The sequence below is a fragment of the Vipera ursinii genome (genome assembly GCF_947247035.1).
Source record: "Vipera ursinii genome assembly, chromosome: 2".
NCBI lineage: Eukaryota > Metazoa > Chordata > Lepidosauria > Squamata > Viperidae > Vipera > Vipera ursinii.
This window is the reverse complement of record NC_139513.1, coordinates 172,464,097-172,490,215: the sequence shown is the minus strand read 5'-3', so window position 1 is coordinate 172,490,215 and position 26,119 is coordinate 172,464,097. Positions and strand designations below refer to the sequence as shown.

General features: G+C 40.0%; 2 protein-coding genes across 6 annotated transcripts in view; one reads left to right on the top strand and one right to left on the bottom strand.

The window, feature by feature from the left end:
• The window catches only part of IRAK1 (interleukin 1 receptor associated kinase 1), a 35,418-nt gene extending 23,872 nt beyond the window's left edge, over positions 1–11,546 (top strand). For 2 of the 3 annotated variants that reach the window (XR_014491629.1, XR_014491630.1), the window contains exons 10-14: positions 3,649–3,717; positions 3,805–4,023; positions 5,864–6,211; positions 8,628–8,750; positions 11,179–11,546. Coding sequence is in view for 1 of the 3 variants with exons in the window: in XM_083355789.1 (XP_083211915.1) it covers positions 3,649–3,717; positions 3,805–4,023; positions 5,864–6,080; positions 8,628–8,750; positions 11,179–11,231 (681 nt within the window). In the remaining 2 variants the exon portion in view is untranslated. The remainder of the gene's footprint in view (positions 1–3,648; positions 3,718–3,804; positions 4,024–5,863; positions 6,212–8,627; positions 8,751–11,178) is intronic. The other variant, XM_083355789.1, reaches the window with a different exon arrangement.
• Positions 11,547–13,056: 1,510 nt separating this feature from the next.
• TMEM187 (transmembrane protein 187) lies at positions 13,057–24,680 on the bottom strand. 3 transcript variants are annotated; one of them, XM_083355803.1, is made up of 3 exons: positions 24,112–24,680; positions 23,079–23,127; positions 13,057–14,846 (listed from the first exon to the last, which is right to left on the bottom strand). In XM_083355803.1, the coding sequence occupies exon 3, from the start codon at positions 14,696–14,698 to the stop codon at positions 13,934–13,936; it is 765 nt and encodes a 254-aa protein (XP_083211929.1). In that variant the 5' UTR covers positions 14,699–14,846; positions 23,079–23,127; positions 24,112–24,680; the 3' UTR covers positions 13,057–13,933. The 3 variants fall into 3 exon arrangements, with proteins under 3 accessions (XP_083211929.1, XP_083211930.1, XP_083211931.1); XM_083355804.1 differs by lacking the exon at positions 23,079–23,127 and having other exon boundaries at positions 24,112–24,679; XM_083355805.1 differs by lacking the exon at positions 23,079–23,127 and having other exon boundaries at positions 24,371–24,679.
• Between the last annotated feature and the right edge of the window lie 1,439 nt (positions 24,681–26,119).

Here is a 26,119-nt window from a genome sequence, read left to right as displayed (position 1 = left end):
GCAACAGTCATAAGTGTGAAAAATGGTCATAATTCACTTTTCAGTGCCGTTGTAACTTCGAACAGTCACTAAGCGAATTGTTGTTACTCGAGGACTACTTGTACTTTATCATTTTTTTCCTCTTTTTTTTTTGGTTAAGTTTTTGACACCTTGCTGGGTGACTGGTGGTACTCAGATATTGCCTTATCCTAAAAGTGGTACAATGGGTGAAAAGGTTGAAAAGCCCTGCTTTAGACAATTCTCTAAAAATAACTTTCTCTTAAGGTAACTTTCGTACTCACATATTGTAATAGTGTGTGTCTATTAAATCCATTCAATAATGGCCAGGGAGCCGCTTCTAGTTTTGGTAGAATATCATCTTTCCCTAGGAAGCTTAAGATGGTTTGGGCACAATTAAAATAAAGTTGTAATTTTACTTTGTCCATTATATGCAGACCTACTTAAGTATCGCATTACACATTCTGACTCAACATGTCAGGGGGGAAAAATACTACTTGTGTGATTGCTTAAATTAACGGGCAAACCTTTTTACTTCAGCTATGTGATGCAGAGTTTTCATGGCCAAAATATTTATGTACCGGTAATTATATTTTATAATTGTTTTAGATTTTGGCTTATAAGATTTGAGGCATTTTGTACATCATTAAAGGATTCAGAGTTGGTATTGTGTATAATAATAGTAATAACAACATAAATTGTATTTGATTTGACCAAATGGATTGCAATGATACCCATTTATAATTATGATGTTTTAATGGTGATTTTTATCAGTACTGGTTAATACACATTATAAATTTTGAATTAATATTAGGATTGAGAGTCTTCAAAGATTTAAAACTGTATACAATAAAGCCAGGGCTTTTTTTTCTCATAGAACGCTCAGAACGGCGTTCCGGCACCTTTTTTTTTTTTTTTTGCAAAAAAATAAAATAAAAAAGCTGCCTCTATTGGGTTTGGAAAGCCTATTGCAATCTTGGCTCTTTTTTATGACTCATGGACTTCAACTCCCAGAAATCCTGAGTCAGCCACGCTGAGGGGAAAGAGAGAGGTTTCCAAGCTGAGCCATGCTGGCTCAGGAATTCTGGGAGTTGCAGTCCTTGAGTCATAAAAGAGCCAGGTTTGCCTATACTAGATGACATTGAAATTATTTACAAGGTTACTTCTTTAGGAACTAAACTTTTAGAATCTAAAACAGCTAATTCAAAAAAGCCAAAAGAAACGAACCTCACATTTTTCATCTGCTTCTGTCATTTGGAAGGTAAAATTAGATAACAAAATAATCTATTTCCTATGTTAACATCTGTTCAATGAAATCAATAAATCAATAAGGAAAGATGAGAAACATTTTTCTCAATGTAATATGTCTAATTTAGCTGATGCTAGAAAAAAATAGTAACTTTTGTAAATACTCTTGAAAACTATTTTGCATCTAAAACCATCTAATACAACTAAATCACTTTAAGAATGAAATATTCTTAATTTGGACTTTACTTTTACTGTTTGGACTGTTGTGTGTTTTGAAAAATAGATTATTTAGAATCTACTTATGTTGCACTTCAGTCTTTAAATAATTAACCTAGTATATACATAACAATATATGATGTTTTCCATGGTGAGCTTAACATCAATAACAACATTTATTTAAAAGGCTAAAATAATTTCTGGGGGTATTATCAGTACATTAAAATTTTGTTTATTCACAATCTTTCACTTTTAACATTCTGGGCAAGCAGTAGTCATGTATCCTAGCAAAAGATGTTACATATGTGCATAAGCATAGTCAGTAGCATATGCCTTTTTAAAAATATCAAACATGCAAAGAAACAAAAATAAGTCCAAAATATCTGTATTACATCCAGAAATGCCAACTTTGCAACCAGTATTTCTCATCCATAACTATGGCACCCTAAGGATACCTGCATACATGCAAATGCTTCTCTGGGATCAGTAACACAGCAGGGATTGCTTTTTCCTTCCAGTAACATATACCTAAAACTAGTTTATTGCATTTGGCAATTGTACTAAAAAATATCTCATTGTCAACCAATATAATTCATTTAATTTGAAATCAAGTGAAAAATTGATTTAAATTATTTTATTAAAACAAATGGCAATTCTTTTATAAGAAGTTGCCTCAAACAAAATGAGTTTGACATGCCTGCTCTAGATAGCTGAATGCTCCAAAATAAATTCTAGACCAGGCCTGTACATGCAGCCTACTAAGCACCCTTGGACAGAGCACAGACTTTTTAAAAAAATAATAAAATCACCACCACTGCCCTGAAAGTCATGTTGACTAGTGCCTCCATAGCTTACCATGACCACAAGCTCCAACACTGTACATGCTCCTCTAGTCACCAAATCATTGATTAGCCCACCAGCATTCTTTTGCAGACCACAAAGATTTTTAATTTATCAGTGTGGGCCTTTCCCTTCTACAAGTTGCACAGATCTCTTCTAGACTTTCCTCTTGCTTTTCCAAGTTAACTCCTTGGTGTGTCATTGAGCAAGAATTGACTTTGTAGGGAAGCATATTATCATTTGATGTATATTTAACATATGTTCTACCTTTCTTTACCGATTATATAATATTTGTATGCAATCCACATGGCGAGGTTTGGGGCAACTTACAATAGAAAAAAATATATTTTTAAAATCAGATGATTAAATCATAAAAGCAGGGCTTTTTTCTCATAGAACGTTCAGAATGGTGTTCCGGCACCTTTTTTTGCACACACACACAAAAATGCTTTTGCACAAGCTATGCTTCTCCCTCTATTGGCTTTCGAAAGCCAATAGGAATTGCTGCTGAGCACGCCAAAAGACCTGGCCGGCAAACCTTGCACCGGCAAGTTGTCTGCAGCGAAGGTGAGTTGGCAGGAACTTTGTATCCCTTACTGCTGCCCAACTACACCATCTCAACTAGGTAAGTAAGAGAGGATAAGGAGTGGGAGGTGGATTCTGTAGAGTCCATGTGCACTACTTCCTTGTGCTTACCCGTGTCAGTCAGGCTGGACCCGTGCCACCGTTGCCTCGCCCTGCGCGCCTAAGTGGCCGCCCTGCATCGTCTGGCCCACACTGCCTCCGCTGCACGCCCCGCGCAGCCCAGCCATATAGAGCGGGCCCCGCTGCTCCCACAGCACCAGCTGTGCCGGCTCCGGCCCCAGGGGGCAGCCCGCCACCAACACCCCTCACACCCGTGATTGCAGCAGTGCCACCCCCCTGCCTCCTGCACCCGCCAAGATGAGTGTTCCGGCACCTTTTTTATTTTTAGAAAAAAAGCCCTGAATACAGCTATATTTTATTAAGAGGCAGGAGGAAAATCCTGTTAGAACCTAATATTGTTTGCTTTGACTTCTGGGGAAAATGGAATCCGACTTTCAGAGCAGTTGAATTAAAGGTTAGTTGGAAATAATTCCGTTGATCTCTGAGCTCTTATGAAAAGGGCTGGTTGGAAAACCTGACACAAAATGGTCCTTTGTTATATATCTGATCAGCTTTATCCTAGGATGACTTAATCCTATAATGAAATTCTGTGCTCTGGTCACCTCGCAGCCTGTACTGAAGTATGAGAAAAGAACAAAGTGCCCATTTTAGTGGTATTTTACCTATAAATAGTTCAAAATAATCTTTTTTCATCCCTGTCAGGTTCTTCTAGAACTCTTGACTGGAAGACGACCTATGGAAGTAGATTCTCATGGACACAGCAAGTACTTGGTGAGCAACTCTCTCATCTTATCCTAATTCATTCTGTCACATGCAGCTTGACTTTTTACAATTGCTTGTCCATGTTTGTGCTTTCAGAAGGATCTGGTAAGTGATGAAGAGGAGCAAGAAACCCATCTGTCAACTACCACAACTTCTTCCAGTCATACGAAAGCATTTCAGCTTGGCAGTCACCTCTACCAAAAACATGTAGATCTACGGTCTGGCCCCTGTCCAGAGCAACTGGGCAAAACACTAGGAAAGTTGGCTTGTTGCTGTCTCCACCAGCGAGCCAAGCGCCGCCCTTCAATGGCTGAAGTAAGAGAACAAACATTAGATTTAGAATACTAAGTCTCTTGTTTCCTTTGGCATTTGCTTTGCTGCAACAAAGCTTTTAACTTTAAACCTTTGTTTCAGAGAATCAGGAAAAATTTTGAACTTCCATGAAAATCTGGCACAATCGTGCATGTTTTGTGTATGTTACTTTCTGAATCTGTTTTCTTTTCACATATACTGACTGCTTTATGCTGTTGTTTCAGGTGTGTGTGTGTGTGTGTGTGTGTGTGTGTAAATACATACATAGTAGTGCTTCCTTCCCCCTTCTCTTTTAAATCCTTCTTTGAACATCTCCGTAGCCCTGTCTATATCTGTGCCTGATGTGCCCTTTTGTGTACTTGGAAAGTGGAAATTTTAGAAATATTCCACACCAAGCGTATATCTGGGGGTTCATATCAGTTGGTTGGCATCAGAAAAGTCTTGTTTTCCCCTCCTGAAATTTATTTGATTTGTGCATGCAAGTGCAAACTATTACTTGTCTTAAAATCTAAGAGGATTCTAATTCATTTGACTGAGATCATAGTAAGTGCTGTAAAATTTTATCCAAAGTTGGCCCTGATTTGTGAATGAGTCACTGAGAAATAATTATCTGTTTTTTAATGTCTAGAAACCATTTAGAGACATAAGAATACTTCTGTTTACCCTCAGCAGGAGAACTACAGAGATGAGAATTTTTTTTAGGTTTTCAGATACTTTCCAACTGATTTGACTTCATTATATATGAATAGAAATATCTGTTTGTCTTTTTTATTTCCTGAGGTTTCTGGGATGACCATTTATTTATTTATTTTAATTCCATTTATATCCCGCCCTTCTCCGAAGACTCAGGGCGGCTTACAAGCTTAGCAGACCATACAGTGTAAATGAAAGAGTGATGACATATTCATGGTGGTGCAAGGAGAGAAGAGACACACATACACACACATAACCCACCCACCATTCCTCCCTCCATTGTCTTTGTTAAGTTTATTTTGTCATCTATCTATACTCATTCCATAGGACCTGCAACTAGAAGGATCCAGGAAAGGGGAACCATTGGTCTTCCAGATGTTGCTAAATTTCTTTCTCGGCTGACATGACCACTGATTAAGAGTGTTGGGTTAAAATGAAGCAACATCCAAATTCCAGTCCAGAAATATTCTATTTCTGTTGATAATGCTACTGTCACCATAGAGTGCTGTTTTCATATGGAAACTAGTGTGTGAATTCTAGGTTGAAAGAATTAAAGATGGTGAATGGGGAAGCGACGGTGGATAAATGCCAAGTTATATTGAGTCTCTTTTTTTTCTGCTGCTTTCTATCGTCGATAGCTATTTGTTCCTCATTTACCATAAATATAAGTGAAGGAGTGTCAGTAGAATTAGAATAGAATAGAATAGAATAGAATAGAATAGAATAGAATAGAATAGAATAGAATAGAATAGAATAGAATAGAATAGAATAGAACAGAACAGAACAGAATAGGACTGAATTGGACCTTGGAGGTCTTCTAGTCCAGCCCCCTGCTCAAGCAGGAGAACCTGTACCATCTCAGACAAGCGACTGTCTAGTCTCTTATTAAAAATCTCCAGTGATGGAGCGCCCACGATTTCTGAAGGCATTTATTCACTATGTTGTTTTCAGATTTTCAGGTATCTCGTAAGGCTGTCTATCAGACAGTAAGTGAACTCTGGAGTGAATGGGACTTCCTGTTCAAAGGAGCTTGCTTATATGATCACATTGGCTTTGACTGGGAAATGGGAGAATGAGCGAGTTGTTTTATTTGCCAGATGTTGTTCTTAAGAAGCAATAAGTGTATGTAACTATTCTTTCTATCCTGCAGGTCTACCAAGAGCTAGAGAGGCTACAATTACTCCTCTATGGGAAATCTTCTGCGTCCTTACAGCTGCCTCCACAGCCACTTCACACCCCCCAAGAAGACTATTATTCATCCAAGCCTCTTAATGAACCTGAGGAAAGTGATGAAAGCCTACAGGGCTACTCCAAACTGTTGAGCGACAGAAGTGGGGCCAGAGAAAGTGTGTCTATGGGCCAGTTAGGTACGATATTCTGCAGACGTCTCTTTCTCCCACTCCATTCAGAGGCTTTGCCAGACAGAATGATCAAGCCGGCTAAGCAGATAACAGGAAGCCATAAAAGGGTGGGGTTCACACAAGATGACAAGCCAAATGTAAGCAGACAACATTGTATATCATCAAAGCCATGTGGCGGCAAATAACAGTCATATATTTAAAGCAGTGTATATCAACTACCAGATGTATAGACTTCAGCTCAGAATTTTCAGGAATGGCTGCACTGCTTGGGAAATCCAGTGAGCTGAACACCAAAGAGCTGGAAGTCACTAAGGTTGGAAATTTAAAGTATTTATTAAGCACGATGAAATATTTGCTAATTAGAAAAATGAGTGAGAAACAACAACCTTTACTGGATCAGCTAAGTTCAATAGTTAAGGCATTTGTTTGGAATACTTTTAATGTGTCCTTGTTACAACAAGTACAGATGTCCAGTTAATGCCTATAATATAGATAGAAATTCCAAGTTTATTTTTAAATAAAAATAACAACTGTGGGCTGCGGGCACTTTGTTATCGAGGGTGTGTATGTAAATATAATAGACTGAAATATTTTCCCTCCTATGCTTTGCTGTCAGTTGAAAGGAATGATGCAATTAAGGAGATAGGCCTCCACTAACATTAAATCAGTTAGTTGTGGAATGTATTTTGAAATCAAATACTATATGACACAAAACCTGATTTGTTAAGCTCCCAGTTTCAGCCTCTAGAACAGGGGTGTCAAACTGCGGGCCTGTGGGCCGGATGCGTCATCCGGAAGCTGCGCCCATCCCATTGCCGGCAATGGCAAAACTGTCCCGACACATTGCACAACGTCATGTGACGTTGCGAGTTTGACATGTCTGCTCTAGAATCTCCAGTTGGGCAAGGAAAGGGCTGTCTCAAATCCTGGCAAGATGTGGCCTTTGGGTCTGTGTCAGGCATATGGAGCAAGTTGGAGCCATGGCCTAACATGGCTTTAAATACTGGTCCACATCCATGTTAATTACTTGACCTGTCCATCTGATGTTTTATAGCTTGTTTGGTCAATTTTGTTTTAATCATTGGCAGCTATGCTGGGCTGCAGCTTTTTAAAAATGCATTTCTTCCTTGGTGGTTCTGCACCATTTCCACCCAACCCTACATCTGGTAACTTTCAAGCACCCTCATTTTAACATTTTACTATCTTTTGCTGTTCATATTTTATTTCAATGTACGTTCTCAGTAAGGCTTAGAGCAGGGGTGTCAAACTCAATTTCATTGAGGGCCGCATCAGCATTGTGGTTAACCTCAGGGGGCCGGGTGGGTATGGCCAGGGTAGGCGTGGCCTACTGGGTGGGCGTGGCTAGAGTGCATATGGCCTACTGGGTGGGCATGGCCAGCTCTACATTGTTCGCATCAAGGGTGCCTATGGGGGCCTGGGCAGGAGTGGGACAGATCTGAGGGTCTCTGGCAGAAGGAGGGTCTCTGGGGCAGGGCCAAGGCAGTGGGGGCCGTTCCCTCACTGTTTCCAGGATGGCTTTGCGGGCCACATGAAACCACTTCGCGGGCCGGATCTGGCCCCCGGGCCTTGTGTTTGACATGTCTGACTTAGAGCTTTAATAGGATAGCAATACGAATGTGTTAAAGTAGGAGTGAAGGTACTTAACAACTTAAAAGCAATGCTGAAACCAAAGTGTAGGGAAAAGAATTCAGACCTGGGTCGATAAGAGATGCTCTGAACCAGCCAGGCAGCCTTGTCTCTCTAAAAAAACACTGAGCAACTGCCCCCTGAACTTTTATTCACCTCCTTTTTCTGAATACCAAATACAACATTACATAAACCCCATCAATCTCAAAAAATAGGATACATAGTGATAATTGGATACATAGTGAGAACTACTCAGGTGCCTATGAGATCATTACAAAAACAAGATACTAAAAGATATATGTGAAAGCTCTATCATAGCGTTTCCCAAACCTCCCACATGCCATCCTGTGCGAACCATGAGTGTGTGCTCATCACTGTAATTCACATAGAGGCCAATAAGAAACCTTTGGGAAAGCTGAAGGTTGGGAGGCCAAAAACTGGCCGTTCCCACACCAAAGTGCCTTTTAAGAAGCTCAAAATGTAAAGGTTGCTTCATCTGGCAACAAAAAATACCCGGGTTGGTGCCTGGAGAGCAGCTAGGTGACACTATTGCCAATCCGAATGATTTGTGGGAAAGACCTTGAGAGATGCTGCCAAGGGAACTGTCAGATAAGAGACAGCATAGCCTGCAGATGGATAGTGGATGTGGCAAGAGGCTCAGAAGAGACCCTCTCGTTTCTCTGGCTGTAAAGGAGACGGGGGAAGGTGGGGGAGAGGACTGTGCTTTTCATACTTGCAAGATTCTGTCAGTATAGCTTTACAATAAAGAAGAATTAGCTCATCTAGTTGTGATTCCTATCTGGTTCACTTCAAGAGATAGACACTGATCCAGCTCTTCAGTTAAGAGCCCCAGTTTGATGATCCAGGTAGGCTGTCTCTTAGTGATGGTCTCCTTTCTTTCTGCAGGTGACTCTGCCCCTCAGATTGTCATCAACCCAGCACGGAGGCGCATGATGGAACGGCTGGCACTCTATCACGAGGGGGCGCTTGACAGCCTGGGTGTGCTTGCCTCTACACCTTCAGGAGAAGGTAACAGCCCCATCTCTGCAATGCTGTGCAGTTGGAGGGTGCACTATTCAATCTCCAAACTGGTTCTGTTAAATTAGGGAGTGAAATTTCAAGAAAGGCAGTTCAGTTCCAGTCATCATTGTCCAGTTCCACCTCATCAATCAGCGTGCTCAGTAGAGAGGTATCAAAAACTATCCTCCCTTATTTTCATGTCAGAGTCAAAAATATTAAGTAGGCTTTAAGATCAATAGATGAAAACGTGATAACAAGAGCAAGGTTACTTTTGTCTGAAGCTTGCATAGACAAATCTGAATGGAATACGTCATGATGGTTTATGTGCTTTAAATGCTGTGACCCTATACACTGCAGGTAAGTCTGGACCTTTTTTAATGTAGGAAAGCCAAACAATAGGAACAACAGGTGTGACATTCCTGACTTGCTGTGCACAAGTTGTTTACTTCAAATATGTAAAGCCCCTGTAGAAGCAATGGCTGCATTTTAATCTCTGCCCTGACGTCTGTATTTTCAGGTTGAATATACGGTATATCTGGAAATGAATTCCTGAGGATCTGTTAAGCAGTGCAAATTTATAGCCCACATGAGAATTGAGAGTGTTTAAAGCCTTGCTTAATAGTTAGGATCTATTCATTTTTTCATTCTCAGTTGCTGGATTATGCCTTGTCAGAAATTTCTGAACTTAAATCTCAGGTTTTGCAAGATTCAAACAGAAAGAAAACGGATCTGAAGTCAAATTTATTTCCTTACCTAATTTGTAGAATCTGGTTTTACTTATACAGCAGAATGTTAAGGCTATTTAAACAGACCAAGCGGGGTCAAAAACAAGGCATTTGGGGTAGGACAGGAGTTGGAAGAAAGAGATTCTCAGGCTGTGTAGGAGATCTTGAATGGCTGAGTATTTGAAAATGATTATGATGATAAGGTAAAATTTGAAAACAGTGCTAGAGAAGGAAAGTAAAAAAAAAAACTTTCTATAAAACTGATTCACTCAGAAGCTATCTTTGGTCTCTTTTTTGCCATCAGAGAAACTGGTTCAGAACCCTATTAAAACATATACTTCCTTCCAAGCCATCCACAGTTCTTCCCAGACTATTGTTAGACAGCTTCTGATCCTATGCTGTGAAATAAGAAGTTTGAGCTCTCAGATTTTGCCACAGCATTTGTAGACCCACTTTTAGACCCAAAGGCCATACTTTCTGCTGTCCAGCTGGGATTCTTCTTAATTTGCTGCAGGCAATGTAGCAAGCTTTTGCCTTCTCCCAAATACAGGACAGAATGTTTTAGTTCCCTGAAAAAAATCCCTTCACCTAAAAAATTGGGATGGAAGCTAATTGTCCCCTTCTTTTTCCTCAACACAAAGAGATAATAGACTGTATATATCCCAAGCGTAGCCATGGTGAATATGAAGGAATGTTTAATCATGTGCATTCTGACCATATAGTCCAGAGTGGTACAGTACAGGTGATTACCACCTGATTTTCTATTTGTGCAAAGTACTTCATAAAGTCAATTCTTGCCCATTTACAGTCAAGCTTGCCACATTTCACTAATGCCCACAGTTCAGCCATAACAATCATTTGGAGTCTCACTACTTTTTTTTCCAGATTTAATTTTCCCTAATCCCAAATGAACTGAGGGGGAAAAAATTCTCTTGAGAAAAAATAAATAAATTCATCAGCAGATGCCCAGGTTGAAACACTTCCTTCACTTCTGGTATTGCTGATCCTTGAAATGAAGGCCATGTTAATAGTGCAGATGTGAGGCATTCCACAAGGCGGAAATGGGGAAAAAGCAGCAGGCCTGCCTTTTTACTCTGACCAAGACTACCTGGCTTATGTGGTGTATTATGTATTGCTGCATGTCCTGACCTCCTTAGCTTAAACAAGCCTATTGGAAGACTTGGCTCTTCATCCAGGCACTAAAGCTGGGAGATGGATGGTGTTCTGGCATGGGAGTGGGTCTGTTTGATGAGCTGTTAGTGTAGTTTTTAGGGGCTTTGAGCCAGTTTCTTTTGAATTGGATCGGGTTTCCTTGAGTAGAAATGTTTTAAGTAAATAAATAAACACGAAGTCATCATTTTCAGAGGATGTCTGTCCTTTATCCAATATAGCACAAAATCATCCCGAGAAACGAAATCCAAGCTCTTTGACACATTGCAACACCTGGTCTTTAGTCCACTCTTTCCCAACTTGGTATTTGCCAACGCATTAGATTTTAACTCTCAATCACAGCTAGAGGATGGAGTTGGCTTTGGGAAAGATGGACTGAAGGCAACTCAGGCAGATTTATGATCCTATCGTGCTATTTATGAGTTCCAGTTTTGGGACAGGTGAGAAACTGTTAGCTGAGATCAGTCCCTTAAAGAGCAGTCGGGGGAAAAAAAAATATTCTATGAGCGGTTGAAACCTGAGTTTTTCTTTCTCCCCTTCAGTCGGCGTTGGTGAGCCACCTCGTGAACCTGAAGAGAGTGATGAATTTGAGTGACAAATTCAACAAACACAGGAACACAGGATCAAAGTTCTCATCGCGCTGACAGCACTTTGCAAATTGTAGGATTGTGCTATCCTCCTTTGGATACACCATGCCTGTTCCCTTAGTTGGTACCAGTACATGTTTTTGGCTTCAGGCCAGCAATCTGACATAAATGGAAGTCACCATTGGAGTTATGGAGATCAAAACTGGTGGGGGGTGGGAGTGGTGATGATGTGGGTCTTCATGGTTATACAAATTCCTCACTACATGTTCCCTCTTACTGAACAGACAATAAAACATTTTATATATTTGTAAGTTGTCAGTGTCATTTATAGTTATTCACAAGGCGTAGATGTTTACAATGGTCATAAACCAACCAATACCAACCCAGAAGTATGTAGGCCAAATTGATTAAGCAATTTGCTGGCATAGCTAGGAAAGCTGGCATTCCAGGCACAGTTGGTTCAGCATAATGCTCGTAGCCAGTATCTGTGTGAGCGCCATCAAAAATTCCTGAAGCCACCGCTAGTATGCAAAGCAGCAGGCCTCCACTCACATGCAAGAATGGCTTGTCGTCTTGTGACTTCATAGCTGTCTTTTTTTTCAAAGTCTTGAGCCTTGCTCAAAACTGGTGGGGGGTGGGAGTGGTGATGATGTGGGTCTTCATGGTTATACAAATTCCTCACTACATGTTCCCTCTTACTGAACAGACAATAAAACATTTTATATATTTGTAAGTTGTCAGTGTCATTTATAGTTATTCACAAGGCGTAGATGTTTACAATAGTCATAAACCAACCAATACCAACCCAGAAGTATGTAGGCCAAATTGATTAAGCAATTTGCTGGCATAGCTAGGAAAGCTGGCATTCCAGGCACAGTTGGTTCAGCATAATGCTCGTAGCCAGTATCTGTGTGAGCGCCATCAAAAATTCCTGAAGCCACCGCTAGTATGCAAAGCAGCAGGCCTCCACTCACATGCAAGAATGGCTTGTCGTCTTGTGACTTCATAGCTGTCTTTTTTTTCAAAGTCTTGAGCCTTGCTCAAAACTGGTGGGGGGTGGGAGTGGTGATGATGTGGGTCTTCATGGTTATACAAATTCCTCACTACATGTTCCCTCTTACTGAACAGACAATGAAACATTTTATATATTTGTAAGTTGTCAGTGTCATTTATAGTTATTCACAAGGCGTAGATGTTTACAATGGCCATAAACAAGACTACCGTCTGTGGGAGGAAGAAACTTAGAAAGCAGAAATTTTGTCCTATCGGGGTTTTCAGAAAGGCGAGAACATCTGCTTTCTTTCGTGTCATCTTCTTATTTTCACTGCAAGAAAATGAGCTGTAAAACCATACAGAAGCAAAAGTCCCAAAGGCCATATGCAGTGGATTACTAATTATTCAGCTGTTTTATGATTGTTCTTATTTAATACCAAACCCCCCCCCCCACAAAATTAAGAGGGAAAAAAGTAGCGCTATACAGTGAATTGGATACAGCGATTATAACTAAAATAAAATGGGGAAAAAACACCTACGTGCCTTAAACTAAGCTCCTAGATAAAATTAAAAGTATATTTTCCTGCAGCCAGCTTACAGTGGGCTCAGGACATCGCTGTTTGTACAGGCCTTGAGGAAGAAAAGAACTGGGGTGCAGTGACCTTGCCAAGGCAGCTGTTCAGAAGAAAAAGAAAACGACTTCATCAAATGACTGCTAATCCCTTTCATTCAAATCATACTCTGGAGCAGTTCTCCTAGACCAGGGGTAGGCAACCTCGGCTCTTTTATGACTCGTGGACTTCAACTCCCAGAATTCCTGAGTCAGCAGAGCTGACTCAGGAATTCTGGGAGTTGAAGTCCATGAGTCATAAAAGAGCCGAGGTTGCCTACCCCTGTCCTAGACTGAGACAGGAATCTTTCTCCACTTGGGCTTAGTTGAATCTTTGTATGCAAAATATGCATATATTTACCCTATTATTATTTGACTCATCAGTGACAGTATGGCAAGGAACCTCCAAAGTGTGCATCTGCTTCTGCCCACCTTAAAAATGATACTGAAAAACATCTGCCACTCTGTAACGAGTTGTGCTTCAAAGGTTTTTGATCCTATACCTTAAATGTGTTTGCATTGAATTGTCGACAACCTCCTAAAGGTTTATCTCTGAACGAACTGCAGAGACAGATAACTGCCTCTTGGAAATGCTATTTCCTACTAGTGTTCCATCAGAAACTTCAATTGGCTGAAAGGGCTTCTCTAATGAAATTAGGCCCAGTTTTTATAGGTAGTCCTTGACTTACAACCACAACTGGACCAGAATTTCTGTTGCTAAGCAAGGCGATCGTTAAGCAAGTTGTACATGATTTTACAATCTTTTTTGCCCCAGTTGTTAACTGAATTATTATTATTATTATTAAAGGAATCTCATGGTGGTTAAGCAAATCCATCTTCCCCATTGATTTTGCTTGTCTGAAGCCAGCTGGGAAGGTCGCAAAAGGTGACCACATGACAGTGGGACACTGCAACTGTCATAAATACATAAATACAAGCACCCGAATTCTAATCACACGACCATGCCAATGCTGCAACATTTGTTAAGTGTAAGGACCAGCCTTTTGAAAAACTGGCATATTTGAGCAGACATTTTCTTTCAAACATTATGTTTTTGTACTGTTGTAAGTTTCTCCTTTGATTACGATTGTTCATTGAAATTAGAGATTATTTCACTGAGCAGAGTCGATGTCTGCTTATTAAGGTAAGAAAGAGAAAAGCACAATGGAACTGCAACACATCACATATCTTGGACCAAAAATGACCAGTGAGCCGAGAGAAGAGTGCCCACTGGGCCAGTTCCCGATCCCATACCTTGAGGCTTACAAAACCCAAGCAACACATCGTCCCCAGAACTATAATCCAGATGGAACTGGCATTGCCAAAATGTCTTTGCACCTTCAGTACTTTCCAAAAAACAGCAATTATATGTCCACTCAATGCCAACTCAAAACCCTGTGGGTGAAGCAATGTCAGAACATAACTAGTCAGTGAAGTCACTTCTATGGCTAGAAAAACGTATGGTTGCCACCCATTTTCAAGAAAAAGGCACCAAACAATGACCCAAGCAAAAATTGCTAGTGTTAACCACTGATCTAGCACAGCTGCCCAGTGATGTTGTGTCCACAGCCTGACCCATTGTGTAGGCCCATATAAAAGCGCCATGAGGGCAAAGATTTCTTGAAAGTAGGTCTGCCTACTCTTGTCACCTGGTGGCCACCAATACCAACCCAGAAGTATGTAGGCCAAATTGATTAAGCAATTTGCTGGCATAGCTAGGAAAGCTGGCATTCCAGGCACAGCTGGTTCAGCGTAATGCTCGTAGCCAGTATCTGTCTGAGCGCCATCAAAAATTCCTGAAGCCACCGCTAGTATGCAAAGCAGCAGGCCTCCACTCACATGCAAGAACGGCTTGTCGTCTTGTGACTTCATAGCTGTCTTTTTTTTCAAAGTCTTGAGCCTTGCTCTCTGCACCGCTGCCAAACGACCACCACTGCTACAAATGCTGTGTTTTCCATTATTTATTCACTCGTTTTGCCAGTCTGGTCATCCGTTCCGAGTCCCATTCTTCCTAGAATAGCTTACAAAAAACAAGAAGAGAGCATGAAATGGATGACACAGCTGATTAGTTTCCCAGGATGAGTTTACTGCCCAGAGTGGGCTTTGATACTTTCCCCACTAATGTAGACCGGAAGTGAGTGGGTTCAGTTAAACTCTTCTCTTAGAAAGCTTGGTGACATTTTCCATGGCTGAAAACACTCATCCTCCCTTTCCTGCTCAAACAGCCAACAGCATGAGCCTACTCAAGCAAAGGCCCAGCATGTTTTCTTGGCAGCTCCTGCCAAGAAGATTCTAGCGTGTGCTGTTATGAAACAGCTGTAGTGGCAGGATTGGCTACTGGTGACATCACTGCGTAGTGGGGGAAATGGGGGGGAGGGTGATTTCCTTCCCATGATCTTCTGTTTTGTAACCATGGAGACAAGAAGTGCTAGATAGTAAGCCTAGAGAGCCCTTTAAGCTCAGGCTGCAAAACTTTCTGTTCTCCAGTTTTTCTTGCAAACAAGTTGCGCTTTTTTTTTATTGAAAAGTTTTAACATACAATTTTCCTTTGAAACCCCCCTCCCCCTCCCTTCTCCCCCCCTACCTCTCCCCCCTCCCCCCCCCCCCGACTTCCCAGAGCTAAATACAAGGTATATATATAAAAAGCAATCGTAAACAATCATATACTAACAACTATAAACTCTACAATCCATCACTCTCTAGCTTATATAGGATAAAACAAGCCTTAGTAATATTAAATATATATAAAGAAACTAAAATAAAAAAAGGAAAAAAAAAGAAAGAAGACCTATTCAAATGCTACATAAAACTTCTTAACCCTATACTTGTTCTGGATAAACTCAATCCATTTTCTCCATTCCATAATATAGCGTTCTTGCGAGTGATCTTTCAAATAGGCCGAAATCTTCGCCATCTCTGCCAGGTCGGAAACCTTTAAAGTCCACTTCTTCTATAGTCGGCAGTTCCTCTTTCTTCCAATACTGAGCTATCAAAAGTCTTGCTGCCGTAATTAAATTCAACATCAGCTTGGTGTCCACAACTGTAGCATCTGTAATTATTCCCAACAAAAAAAAATTGCGGACAAAACTTTATCCTCTGTTTAAAAATCTTCTGCATGTTCCACCAGACTTTTATCCAAAAAGCCTTAACCTTTTTACATGTCCACCATATGTGAAAATATGTTGCATCTTCATCACCGCACCTCCAACATTTAGGCTGATAATTCGGATACATACTTGCAAGCTTTTTAGGATCTAAATGCCATCTGTAAAACATTTTGTAAAAATTCTCTCTTAGATTTTGAGCTTGCGTAAATTTTACGTTCCTCACCCAAATCTTTTCCCACGTGTCCATTGTAATAACTTCCTGGATGTTTTGGGCCCATTTTATCATACAATCCTTAACAAGCTCTGTTTCTGAGTCAATCTCTATCAATGCAAGATATATCCGTTTAATATGTGCTGGACCCTGGTTTCTAATTTGCTTTATCAGATTTTCATCAGTCATTGTAAAACCATTTTTCTGATCTTCTTTCCACCTGGCCCGTAGCTGAGTATATTGAAACCAATTCTGAACAACCTTCTCTTCTCGCAAGAGGCTGTATGGTTTCAGACACCAGACATTTCTTTCCAAGCTTAAAATCTCCTTGTATGTAGTCACATCATGTTTGAAACCAGCATGTATATTTTCTATTGCATGTTTTGGAATTGCCCACAGTGGTATCTTGCAGTCTAGCTTATGTCTATACTTCTTCCAAACTCTCAGCAATGCCTGTCTTAAAATATGCACTCTAAACACATTGTCTACCTTCTTATCATACAACAAATATGCATGCCAGCCAAACAACAAATCATGGCCCTCAAGATTTAATAATCTCTCTTGTGTCAAATTAATCCAATCACTTATTCCTACTAATGCAGCAGCTTCATAATATAGTTTAAAATTGGGCATTTTAAGGCCACCTCTCTCACGAGTATCCTGCATAATCTTAAGTTTAACTCGTGGCTTTTTCCCTGCCCAGACAAATTTATTGATACCTCGCTGCCATTCCTCCAAGTTGCTTTTGTACATATTAACTTTGCAGAAACATCTACTGCACCCTCTTAGAAATAAATCTACGGCATTATTTAAAAGTCATTTCAGAAGTAATCTAAAGTTGGGGAAAGATTCAGGTGGAGGAAAAGTTCAATTAATATTATTATAGATGGCCATGTGAAATCACAGCGGCTAGTTCTTTACCTGGTGTTGGCTTTCATATGCATCAAGTTCTTCCCAAGAACCTAGGAATTTGTAATGAATTGGTGTAGGATCCAAGCAGTGTGGCTTTTTGTAATGTACAGATGGAAATTTTGCCAATGCACAGATTTTGCAAATGCAGTTCAAGATTTTTTGCACCCAATGTTGTTTATTAATTTAGTAATAACCTTTTATTATTTAGATGGGGAAGAAAGATTTTTTTCGGCATCAAGCTTGGCTCCTAATGACCACATGGACCAGGCCTGAAGTTTTCCTGCTAATAGCATGGAATTTGCTTGCCACTGCCTTGTAGTTTTGACTGCCAACTTTACATACAGCCCTGCTACCCCTTTGAGATACCCCACTAAGTTCCACAAAGCAAGGTGCTGTAGCCCTGGGATTCTTTCATCCAAGTACTAGATGTATCCAAACCTATTTTTCTGTGATCACTCCAGGATAACTATATACTGCCACCTAGTGTGGCATCAGGACAATGCATCCAATAGGGAGTAAAAAAAACACACACACCAGAAAATACAGTACATTGTATATTTGATTCAATTGGGGGGGGATCACTTCTCTGAAATTCTGATCACCATTTTAGATGATCCATCCAATACAAAATCTGCAGAGCCTGGAGATTCTGCAGAGAATACAAGGCAAAACTGGGGTACATGACCACTTCTCTCCACACATCAACCTCCCCATGGTGATAGCTCGCTGGCCAGCTGGCCTCCTTTGATCTCCCTGTTTTTCCCCTCTGTCGCATCTCCCCCCCCCCTCCTCTCCCTCCACCAATGTCCTTCAATTTTTCCTGCTTTCAATCTATAATTTGGGACAAAACAGCCCATTTTGGTAATCTGAGCTGAATACAAATGTTTCGGGTCAGACACAAACCACCTAAAAATCGGTTGCTATTGTGTAAAGAATGGTTCATGCACCAATGGCTTTATAGATCTCTGTTCCTAATTAACACTATTTTCAGGTCCTGGGGATTTTTAGTCGGGAAACATCTGGTTGTAGAAATCCTTCTGATGAGAAATATTAATGGAAACCTTTTCTTTAAGCTGAAAAGGAGTATATGTTTGTATGCTTGCAGCCACTCAAACTGCTTATTTAAAGAGGGGAGGCACAATCACCCAGGAAATTTCATGGCTCAGGAATATGTTCTTGGCCTTTGTCTGAAACTAATAGACGCCTCAATATGCTCAACTACAGCATCCAGCTTTTCCATTATGTCATAGCTCGATAACATTACATAATGCACATTTCCCCATTCCTACATTTTACTGGATTATCTTATCTGAAAGCAAATCTATGTGTTACCTTAATTATGTTCCCAAACGTATACTTACTGGTAAAGACTTAGAGTAGTGGTCTCCAACCTTTTTGGCTGCACGGACCAGCAGCGTGTGTGTGTGTGTGTGTGTGTGTGTGTGTGTGTGTGTGTGTGTGTGTGTGAGGGGATGGGTTTCACATGCTCAACCTAATCCCGCACATGTGCAAATGAAGCTTCACATGTTTGCCTGCCACTTGCACATGGCCCAGTAGTGGTCTGCGGCCCAGGGGTTGGGAACCCCTGACTTAAGAGGAAGAAGGCTTTTTGTGGTGGAAATCAATAGGCAAGAAAATCATTTTTTGTCTAAAGTATTATTCATCAATAACAAAAATATAATTCATTTAAAATTATGTGAAATTCAGAGCAGAATGGATGAACTGCTAAGAAGCAAGTGGAAGCACCCTCTTAAAGTGCTGAGGCATTAGCAACAAGTTTTCCACTAAAAGCTGAATGAACCCTGATTATCAATAAGGTGGCAAATATCACAGCACGATTAATTGTTAGTTCATTTTCACTCAGCTTGGAAAATGACATTGGAAGCAAAATTATAAAATAATGATCCAACTAAAACAGGCCAGAATTATTTGGGTTTCCCCAAAGATAAAAAAGTTGTCCAAAAGCAATTGACATACAGATTTGCAGAGAGAATGCTCGGAGCTTCCCTTCTCCTGAGAGTATGAGCATCAATGTCCCTCCTAAATAAACTTGTTTACACCGGCATATTTCAACACTATTTTCATCCTCATTGAAAGGAGGATACCAACAAATTCACTTCAAAGAGAGGCTTTGTCCCTGCCATTCCAGACCAGTTGAAACTACAGCTCATGTGTTCCTGTACTGCTGTTATCATGAAATTCATTACCTGTATTTAATTTCACCTTACATTTCATTTCTTCTGACAATTTTTATATTATTTTATATTATTTAAGGTAAAGGTAAAGGTTCCCCCGCACATGCGTGCTAGTCATTTCCAACTCTAGGGGCCGGTGCTCATCTCCGTTTCAAAGCCGAAGAGCCAGCGCTTGTCCGAGGACGTCTCCGTGGTCCTGTGGCCGGCATGACTAGACGCCAAAGGCGCATGGAATGCTGTTACCTTCCCACCGTAGTGGTCCCTATTTTTCTACTTGCATTTTTACGTGCTTTCGAACTGCTAGGTTGGCAGAAGCTGGGACGAGTAACAGGCGCTCACTCTGTTACGCAGCACTCGGGATTCGACCTGCCAAACTGCTGACCTTCTGATCGACAAGGTCAGCGTCCTAACCCACTGAGCCACGGCGTCCTTTTTTTATATTATTTACCAAGATATAAAAGAAAAGTGTAGTATCTAAAACTAACACAGTATATTTTAGGTTTTGCCTTTATCTTGGTAAAGTAATATTATGTTTTAGTTATTACAACACTTAAATTTTTTTACTACTTTATTTTTTACCCTTTATTCCTAAGTTTTAGTTTCTCCTAATTTAATCAGAAGTTTTCATTTATTTCCATCTGAGCTCTGCAAACGTTATTACAAAAGTATGTACAATTCTGGTCAGTGAACACAATAAAGATGTTCTGTTCTTTCCCATCAATTCTAATTTTGGAGAGACATGAATGTCTCTTCAAAACCAACCTGCTTTCTCCATCCCCACATAAACAGAAACAACACTTAGGGGTTACAGAATGATTGAACAAAGGTTCATAACATTTGAGAGCGGAGAGAGAATGCAAAATACAATTAGCAGAAGAGGGTACAGGAAAAAGAGAGTAAGTCATAGACTTGACTTGAATTAATAATACTGAGGCTGTGTTTGCCTAACACACTTACTCATAATTCACTGAACAATGATTTACTGACTTACCCAAGTGCCCAGGATTGTACACCATAGTGAAGCATAGATGAATCATGCTACTGTAATTTGTTTGATGTACACCATGATCTACAAACTAGGCAAATATATAATAATCTTGTGTATTATGCAAAAGCCACTCTGTGACAATCAATCACACTATCCTTAAAGGGTCCTAAAAAGAGGGAGCAAGCAATACATTTATTGCAATGGTGAGAAAAAATAACTATAGTATTGCATGTACCGTATCTATAGGAACCAATGTCTCCATAAGGACAACTACATAATACATAGGAACATCCATAATTAAAATTATGAATATTATACATTTTCTAAATTGTAATCCAAAAATTTATATTTCAAATATGGTATTTACATGAATATTGCACATTTGTATGGGAAATTTAAAAATGGGGAGGAACTGAAGTGCTTTGAGGAGCCAATTTAAATTCAAAAATGAATTACGGTAGTAAAAGAATTCCAAAATGTTTTGCAAAAAAATGGTTACATCTTTTAATTTTTTAAAATTTCCACTCTTTATTATGTATGAACCAGCCAACTGCTGGATCTCTCTGGGAAATGTACAATAACACACACTAAAATGCAATTTAAATAAAAACATAAAATAAACTATAAATATTACATAAATTAGTCAGCTATTATTCAAAAACTAAAACAATATCCAGATCTCATCAGCCAAAGAGTGTTGGGTGGCGGGGACCAGAAGATGGACCTTTCCTACAGTGGCCCCTGCTTTATGGAACATCATGCCTTTTGGGATTAGAATGGCTCCAACACTTAGATTTTTGTAAGGCCCTAAAAACCTTGATATGGATTGGCAATCAATGTAAATCAGAAAGAACTTGCATCACTAAGTTCCTATTAGCCAATCCCATTAAGCAGTATAGCTTGAACCAAGCTCAGAGAGCATCAAGGACTCATTTCAACTGTGAGCTACAAATATTCTCCTCTATTGGTAACTGTTTTATTTTGAACTAAATGAAGTTTGCAGATCACGTTCAGAGGCAGCCTACGTACAACGTATTCAATAATCCAACTAGGAAATTACCAGACTTTGAATAACTGCTACAAAGCTGTTTCTGTCCAATAAGATCACAGCTGGTAAATTAACCAAAGCTGATAAAAGGCACTCCATGATATGAAGGCCTCAGGTGGCAGGGATAGACCAAGGAGCATCCCCAAATGGTGAGCCTGCTTCTTTAGGGCAAGTTCAGACCACCAGGAAAGGCAGGGCACTACTCAGCTAGACAATGCATCACCCACAAACAGCACCTCCATCTTGTCTGGACCGTGTCTACTGACCTTCATTCTATCCGTTAGCACTGGTTCAAAACACCAACTGTATTACACTCCCCGTCTTTTTTCCAGTGCTGATCACCCCACAAGGCAACTAAGGCAGTTCCAGTTCCAAAGCTAGGTCTGAAACTGAAAGGGATCTGGAAAATCAGCTTCATTCAAGACAGTCTGGAGTTGATTTGTCATAACCTGGCCAGGCTCCTTGAATTACCATTAGAACTTCCAGACCTCTCTTTCACCTTTCTAATGTCAATTGGTGCTTTGTCTTGTCTTTCCCCTACCAATGTAACCTGTGATTTCTGACCTAATTTACAGGACTGTAACCTTAATGTTTCAATTTCTATTCATGGCTTTTTCTAGCCTATAAGTCTCAATGAATGGTTGCCATTTATTTTAATACTTCAGTATCTGACTCCTATGCTTAAGGGAAAAAAACAGTCACAATTATTGTCCCATTAATGCTCAACTGTAGATTAAATTATCTTCAATAGATTTGTGTTTTGCAAAGCAGATCTGTATACAGCTTTGTAAAATCTTGTTGCTCGTGGGATATATTTTTTAAAAATGCTCGTTGAGGAAATAAAGCCTAGTACAGGGAAATTAATCTCAAAATATCCTCAGGTACACACTTGGACAGAAAATGATGTGCCAGAACTATAATGAAATTTGGCATAACACAAGGCAAAAGTACAATTACTTCATACCTAATAAACTATTTATATATATGTACCGTAACCTTTTGTAGTGGCATCATGAGTGTGTATTTTTTAAAAATATAACTATTTTCTTCTGCAATATATCAGGGGTCAAGCCCAAGATATTTCGGTTGAAGAAAAAAAATATATTGTTCCTGTTTTCACTAAAATATATCACATGTCCGTAGAAAAATCTCAACAAAATTTCTGTGCAGCTAGAACACTGAGGCCACCCAATTAAAATACTCTGGGGGATTTACAAAATACCAAATATATATAATTAAAACACAAGACCCTAATCCCAGGCCAAGAAGCACAGCCAGGTCTTAAGGGACTTCCAGAATACTGTTGATTGATTACATTTATATGCCACCCAGATTAGGAGAGAAATCTGGAGAGTGAAAACAATGAACATTTCCAGAGAATGCTTTTTCCCAAGTCAGAGACTGTGACAGAGAAGGACATTTTCATAATCCCACAAGCATTTAATAAGCATTTAATTGAAGAGACCTGGAACACATCTACCCTGCCTGAGCATTCTAAGTGGGCAGAAACAAATGGATAATCCCTCAGAATGCCATGAAGTGGTCTCTAGTTGATGACTAACACTGTGAATTGTACATGGAACCAAATATCCATTATATTCTGTGGCATTTTTCCTATATAAAATAAGTAACCAATACAACTCATGTAAAAGTAATGACACATAGCATAACTTGATGTGAAAACAGCAATGTATTCAGCCTACAGTAATGGATGAGTGCCTACAGCAATCTGCAATAGTTTCTTCCTACACTTTTTATGCTAGATATCGCATATTTAGCAGTCATCCATACCTCGAGATGGGTGCCTTTCAAATCTGGAGAGGAAACCCAAAATTGTTCCCTAATATTTAAAAGGGGGAAAACAAATATTTCAGTATGGACAAACACAGAAAGGCAAACTATTTTGAGAAATTATTGTGGTGGCATTCGGATTTTATTTGGACAGTATATACTGCGCGTAAGAATAAACCATGATAAAATATTAGTGCAGGAATAAAGCCAGAAAACAAGACACATAAAAGAGGAAAAAAATGTGACAATAAAAGTAACCAAAGATATAAAAGGCTTTTTGCATGATGGTGGGATTGAAATGAATCAACTTTGAAATCTTTATAATTTCGCCTACTCCTTGTTCCCACTTGCTTTTTCTGTTGTTTAAAATTATTTTTAAAGTATAAGTTACATTCTGAATCTGTGTTGACCTTTCGTTTTGGACAATTATGTGACTGCAGCTGACCACAGCAGCATGGCCACACAAAAGCATTGCCGAATTTCAGTAGCACAAAAGTCACAAGTCCAAGATTTTGGATGCATTCTGTAAATTAGACAATTTGAGGTACATTGGTTAAAAAACTTGCCCAATGAAGATTACCAAAAAAAAAATATCAAACGAGAACTTCAGTAATATGTACTACTAAGAAAGAAACTCCATGGATGAAGAAAAAAAGAAAGTGCAAATTAAACAGAAAAAAGAACACAAAAAGTCTTATTATAGAAGAAATTCAATTTACAATATTTATTTTGAACATGATATGGGTCCCTATTTCGCTCCAGCTATTGTACCTTCTGATCATAAGTATATATTAATTTGATACTTATACCTTCAACAAGAAGATATTAGCAGAACTTCATGATCTTGCTTGTTTACATAAATCATTTATTTTTAACTTTAGAGACTTCGCACTATCTTCTCCCTTCATACTATCTTCCCAGTGCTAGTAGGAATTTAACTTATACTTTAAAAAAGCATAATCTGCTGTTAATTTATGATCGATATAACGAACAGGAAAACAAGTTGGGGATATATAACCGAAAAAGCCCCTACCTTTGGGAATCTAAATGTTGAAGGATGAGAAATAGTAAAAAAATAAAACAGGAGACCTCAAAATACAGGTAGTTACTTTTCCTCGATGTATTCCGCAAAAGCAGCAGGACCTCTAAACTACTGCTCCACGCCAAAATCCTACAATACTATATAATTATTAATGTGTAAAGCTTGCAACTCTGAATTGACCGACTTAAGACAAAAGCCCTACTGAACTTACTTCCCAGTAACCATGCAGAGAACTAGGCTGATTGCTTACTGGGCAAGTTTAACTGGTTTCAGCGCAACGTAATCCTCTGCAAGTAGGCTCCAAAATGAATCCTTCGGGATTCACGGGGGTTTATTGTTAGGCCAACGTGTCCTGGGCCAATTGCAAAATCAGGAAGCAAGCAACACGGGCAAAGAAAAACCGCTTTCTTATCGCGGACGTCCAAGACCCCAAAGCACCCGAGTCTTCGCAGAGGCAGCCGGGAAGGGCCTATCTGGGAGAGGTTTCTGCGCTTGCGCATTGGGACCGGCGAGTCCCAGAGAAAAACTGTAAGAGGAGTTGCTAAGATCGTATTTCAAAGTCTATATATTCTAATAAAGGCAACTTTCCTCATTCAAGAGAAATTCGAAAGCGATGATTAAATAAGTATCCTACGGCTCCGCGTTTTAGTAACTGAACTTCTGAATCTCCAACTTGAGTAGACCAGCCCGCGCAACTCCTTCAATCAACGGCTTTGGTCATGCTGGAAAAAAAGCGGCGTCACGCGACAGCCCGCTTGTTCTTCATTCGTAGCGCGTCATGTTAGTTCCTGTCTTCAACATCCGGGTAATTGAGCCCGTTAGCACCATCTTGGTTGCTTTTTCAGTCACGCCACCCGCTAGAGATTTCAGCTAGCGCCATTTTGGGGCTGTACAACAATTCGCGTAGGTCGGACAAGCGATTGTACATTTCTGTTATCCGATGATTTAATAAACATGTTTAATCGGGGAAAATACATCAAGAACGTAACACGGAAGTGTCTTGATTTTTAACGAAGCCGTTTTTGCCAAGGGTTCGGCCCATCCGGGTATTTATGGGGCAGCCATCTTGAATGCGTATATATCCGCACCATCCGGAATAGGAGAGTCGCCATCTTGAATCTCACATAACACAGGGTGGCAACATACGGGCATTGGAGAAAGACGCCATTTTAATGCTCGAAAGGGAGGGAAACACATCCGGGAACTTAATGGGATATTTGTGGGAGGGGGGGGGTTATTATTATTTTGGGATAGTGATAGCAAAGGGGTGGATCCAAAATGGCAGCTTCCAGGAAAGCATGAAACCTGAATTTTAACATAATTCTCAGTATTATATAAGCCTGCCTGAATTCCGAATCGTGTTATTTCCTTGAAATTCAGGATAAGATTCAGGACCAGAAATATGTATAGAAATCAAGACAGTTTTTGCGGGAAATAGATGCAGGTGCATTTCTGAAGATGAGTAGATCGTGGGTGCTCTCCTAACCGCTGGATGACACGCGAATATCCAATAAATATTATTCACGTGCATCCACGAAACGAACGCAGCGTCAATTTTTATCCCCAAAGATGGCGGCGCCCATAAGCGTTGCTATGCAGTGAAGCACTTGCTGAAAGGTGGAGACCTATCGCACCTCCCCAAAGCAGTCGTGGCCGGTACTAATGCTGAAGCCGATTATTGGAGGAGCAGATTTTTTAAAAATACAAGAGGGCGGAGTTTTGTATTCAAAATGGCAACACACACACACATAACATTCGGATAGTTTTTATAGCTTACAGCCGGGAAAGACGGCAACAATCGTCTTGAGCTTCGAATAATAATAATAATAATAAAGTGCGGTGAAGCCGGTCGAGAATTTCCCACCCACCGCGCACCACAAAAGAAAGAGGGGGACTTGGCGGTCCCCCAACATGGCGATGCCCAAGCAGCCCTGCCCACCGAAAATGGCGGCGCCCTAGTGGGAGGGGTTCCGTACAGAGGCCTCGTTTTGGCTCCGCC

Bases quoted from the DNA above. Each gene is read 5' to 3' on its own strand.
- TMEM187 (XM_083355803.1), bottom strand. From the start codon at position 14,698: ATGAAGTCACAAGACGACAAGCCGTTCTTGCATGTGAGTGGAGGCCTG.